The sequence below is a fragment of the Microtus ochrogaster genome, chromosome 26 (genome assembly GCF_000317375.1).
Source record: "Microtus ochrogaster isolate Prairie Vole_2 chromosome 26, MicOch1.0, whole genome shotgun sequence".
Lineage (NCBI taxonomy): Eukaryota > Metazoa > Chordata > Mammalia > Rodentia > Cricetidae > Microtus > Microtus ochrogaster.
This window is the reverse complement of record NC_022025.1, coordinates 249,180-253,516: the sequence shown is the minus strand read 5'-3', so window position 1 is coordinate 253,516 and position 4,337 is coordinate 249,180. Positions and strand designations below refer to the sequence as shown.

The following is a 4,337-nucleotide window of genomic DNA, read 5'->3' as shown; positions in this document are numbered from 1 at the left end:
ATTTCTGTGTGCCTTCCAGCTCCAGAAGGAAGTCTTGAATTTTCTCCACCTTGTTCATTACTGGCTGAGATGGTGTACGCTTATTTCTGTGTGCCCTCCAGCTCCAGAAGGAAGTCTTGAAGACACCAGCAACTTTGCCGTTAGTGTTCATTGTTCAACACTTAGAGTCAGGCTTTAAACAACGTTGAGACTAAGACATACTTTGGGCAGTTGGAATAACCTATTTTTGGTTGTTTTTTAAATCCCTTTCTTGTCTATTTACTGTTACATCCTGAATGCCAAATGAAGAGGGTATGAATGCTAAACAAAAGTGTCCCTGTCACCTTCCTCCTAGAGCTAAAGTCTCATAAGTAGGACTTTAAGATTACAAATCTCTTTGTGTTGCAGGATGTGAGCTGGTTTGATAACCCTAAAAACACCACTGGAGCGCTGACCACCAGGCTCGCCAATGACGCTGCTCAAGTTAAAGGGGTGCGTACTTCCTTTCTGTGGGTGGTCCTCTTGATGCTGTTTTAGGCTTAGCATGAAACTGGCTTCCTGGTAACCATTTTTAAGATACTGCTACTAGATATTTGTATTAATTACTTTTCTATTGCTGTGGTAAAACACCATTGCTAAAACCAACTTATAGAAGGAGGAGTGTATTTGGATTTAAAGTTCCAGAGGGATAAGAGTAAATCATGGCAGAGAAGGGTGGCAGCAAGTGGTAGGCATGGCAGCAGGAACAGGACCTGGGAGATCACATCTTTAACTGCAGACACAAGCAGAGACAGTGACCTAGAACTGGTAGGAGGATTTAAACTCTCGCAGCCCCCCTCCAGTGATAAACTTCATCCAGGAAGGCTGTGCCTCCCTCCCATAATGCTCTCCCAACAGTACCGTTTGGTTGGAAGCATCACCTCAGCCCCTAACATACTTATACCCAAAAAGTCTGGAATGTTTGGGTCCAGCTTCACCCCAGCCCCTGGGCACCTCTATATCCAAGGAGTCTGAAATATTTGGTAAAAAGTTCCATTGCAGCCTCCTCCTCTGGGAGTTGCCTCAGTCCAGACTCCACCTCTGAGAAAGCCCAACAGTGACCCCTCCGCAGAAAGGGTGAAGACCACTCCCACAGGCCATTTAAACTGTCCCCCAGAGAACAAACACGTGGCCTTCTGGTCTTCCTTTCCCCTCTCTGTGGTTTTTCCAGTCTTCCTTTTTCCTCCCCATGGTTTCTGTCTTTCTTCCCATCTCTCTGGGGACTGGAAGGCCACTTGGAAGGGCTAGCATCCATTAAAGATGAAGTTTTTCTAATTTGGTTTGATTTAGTCTGATTTGGATTATTGTGTCTGGCAGAGAGATTTATCTGCTTTAAAAACCCTTCAAGTACCACCAGCTGGGGACCAAGTGTTAAAATGCCTGAGCCTTTGGGGGACAATTCTCATTCAACCCCCCACAAGTTCTATCCCACAAATGTATCAAATTCTTTACAGTAAATATGTTAAAATTCAAAAATTATACACCATATAGTTTATAGATTATATACCATATAGTGTAAAGATTATATGCCATATAGTATATAGATTATATATACCATATAATATGGGGGTTATATACCATGTAGTACATAGATTATACACCATATAGTATATAGATTGCATACCATACAGTGTAAAGATTATGTGCCATATAGTGTATAGATTATATATCATATATTGTATAGATCATATGCCAGTGAATAGATCATATAGCATGTAGTATAAGGTGATTATATACCATATAGTATATAGATCATATACCATATAGTGTGTAGATCATATACTGTATAGGGTATAGATGATATACCATAGAGTGTATAGATGATTATATACCATATAGTATATAGATGAATACTAGAGAATACTTACTTAGAGAAGGAAAAATTCTTGGCATTCCTACCAGGATCTCTGTTTTCCGTGCTCAGTTAATGTTTGAATTGATGTTGGAAGGAAAAGGGATAGTGTAGTTGTTATCTTAAGCTTAGGGGACATTACAGTTCAGTAGGAAACAAAAAAAATTTTTGAAAATCCATCAAAGAAAATGTAAAGCACTTTAAAACTAGCATGGGCAGAAAGAAACTTGAGAAAATTATAGACCTGAAAATGTGCTGTTAACTCAGGCCCAGTAGATGAAAATATAAACTGTTGAACAGTGAGGTTTTGGTTGTTGGATGAAGTGACAGGTTCTCCTCTAGCTACAGTTTTCATGCAAAAGTCTGTAACATGGTGTTGGTCTCCACTGTGTGAATCTGGCTTGAGCCCTGTCCCCCTTCTGTTTCAGCCTTCCTGAAAAGCAGAACTATACGGATTCCTCTGTCTAATAGATGGGACCTAATTGCAGGTCTCATTTGAAATTGAATATGATATTTGAAAGCACACATAACTGTGGAACTGCAGCACAAATCTTAAGAATTACTGTTCTGTGCAGCTCTTTTCACTTAAAGCAAACAACTGACAAACCCATGTTATAGATACAGGCGTATAAACTTAAGAAAACAAACTGGACACTGAATGAATTTAGAACTTCCTTAAACAGACAACTGTTTTGCTCTTGTAGAATCTACACATTAGGTCATATTATCAAAAGGTAACTTGGTACGGGTTGGAGGGAGACTATAGGACCAAAGGCAGCCTCCTTTAAGGAAGATACAGACTTCACCACTTGCACTTGTGCTTACCTGACTAGATTAACTGCTGGTTTAGAGTTGGAAACTGCTACATAGTTGTGAAAGCCAGGCATCATGACCCTCCCTGCATTCTACCAAAGGTTCTGCTTCCTCTACACCATGGTTTCTAACTTTCAAATGTTCATTTTCCCTCCAAGAAAATCAGTGTTCCAAACAGGCCCAAATAAGAGTCAGATGGATCTCTGAGTACATAGACCAGCCTGGTCTACAGATTGACTTCCAGGACAGCCAGGGCTGCACAGAGAAACCCTGTCACGAAAAAAACAAAACAAAACAAAAACAAAAGGAAAAAAATAGGCCCAAATATATTTGAACACCTTTATTGACAAATACCTTCCTTAAATTGCAAGCAGTTTTATACGTAAGCTATACCTACCACCAGTACCAGTTTAATAGAATTGCCAGATTCTTAACATTCTGATTGCTGGGTTTGGTTTAGTCATCATGCTTTGGTACAGAAACATTTTCTTGGTACTGAAAGATTAAAATAGATAGAAATATGTACTTGCATTTTGAATTATGCCTCTACATTCAGTATTCTTAAATCATGGAAATCTTCATTCTGGAAACCAAAACCTTCCTACAAGCACATCATCTTTCCTTTTATTTCATAGGTGAGAAGATTTTCATGAAGATGAGTTACTATCCTTAAAAATGTACTAGAACATATTTTAGAATATAAAACGTGTCCCTAATTTTCTCTTCTTTTTCAGGCTACAGGATCCAGACTCGCTATCATTACCCAGAATATAGCAAATCTTGGCACAGGAATTATTATATCCCTGATCTACGGCTGGCAGTTGACTCTTCTGCTTTTAGCAATTGTACCCATCATTGCCATAGCAGGAGTGGTGGAGATGAAAATGTTGTCCGGACAAGCACTGAAAGATAAGAAGGAACTAGAAGGTTCTGGGAAGGTCAGTTAAACTAAGTATGATTGGTTACCTAAGTAGAAATAATATTCTTTCCAGTGATGTGTTGTTACTCTCTGTTAGTATGCTCTGTTAGTATGCTCTAACAATGTGTGTGTGTGTGGGGGGGGTTCCTGTGGGTGAACATGTATGTGCATGTTGTGTGGAGATCAGAGACACCCTGGGCATTATTTCCCAGGTATGGACCACTTTGCATTTTGAGATATGGTCTCTCGCTGTTGGAGATAGGGTCTCTCCGAACACCTCTATGCCTCCTGCACCAGGATTACAAGCATATGCCACCATGCATAGCTGAGATGTTTTTAACCCAAGTTCTAGATGTCACACTCAGGTCTTTGTGTTTGCCAGGCAAGTTCTTTACCAACAGAGCCATCTCCTCAGTCTATGACAGTATTTTAATAGCTACCATTTGGACAACATTTATTATACTTATCTCAAGATTAGAATTTGAAGAACAGTTAGAAACATATCTTAAGTTTAAAATTCTGACACCTGATTTTCAGGGATTTGTTTGTTTGAAGCTAGTGGCCAGTGTCTTGTCTTCATATTCCTCCCTTCTCATCACTCACTCCTTTTCTTTTTTAAATATTTATTTATTTATTTATTTATTTATTTATTTATTTATTTATTATGTATACAATATTCTGTCTGTGCGTATGCCTGCAGGCCAGAAGAGGGCACCAGACCCCATTACAGATGGT

General features: G+C 39.3%; 1 protein-coding gene across 2 annotated transcripts in view; it reads left to right on the top strand.

Annotated features, from left to right (window-relative positions):
- Nucleotides 1–4,337, top strand: part of Abcb1 (ATP binding cassette subfamily B member 1) — a 154,005-nt gene that overhangs the window by 133,163 nt on the left and 16,505 nt on the right. For both annotated transcript variants that reach the window (XM_026784634.1, XM_005358287.3), the window contains exons 20-21: nucleotides 388–471; nucleotides 3,418–3,621. In XM_026784634.1, coding sequence (XP_026640435.1) covers nucleotides 388–471; nucleotides 3,418–3,621 — 288 coding nt within the window. The remainder of the gene's footprint in view (nucleotides 1–387; nucleotides 472–3,417; nucleotides 3,622–4,337) is intronic.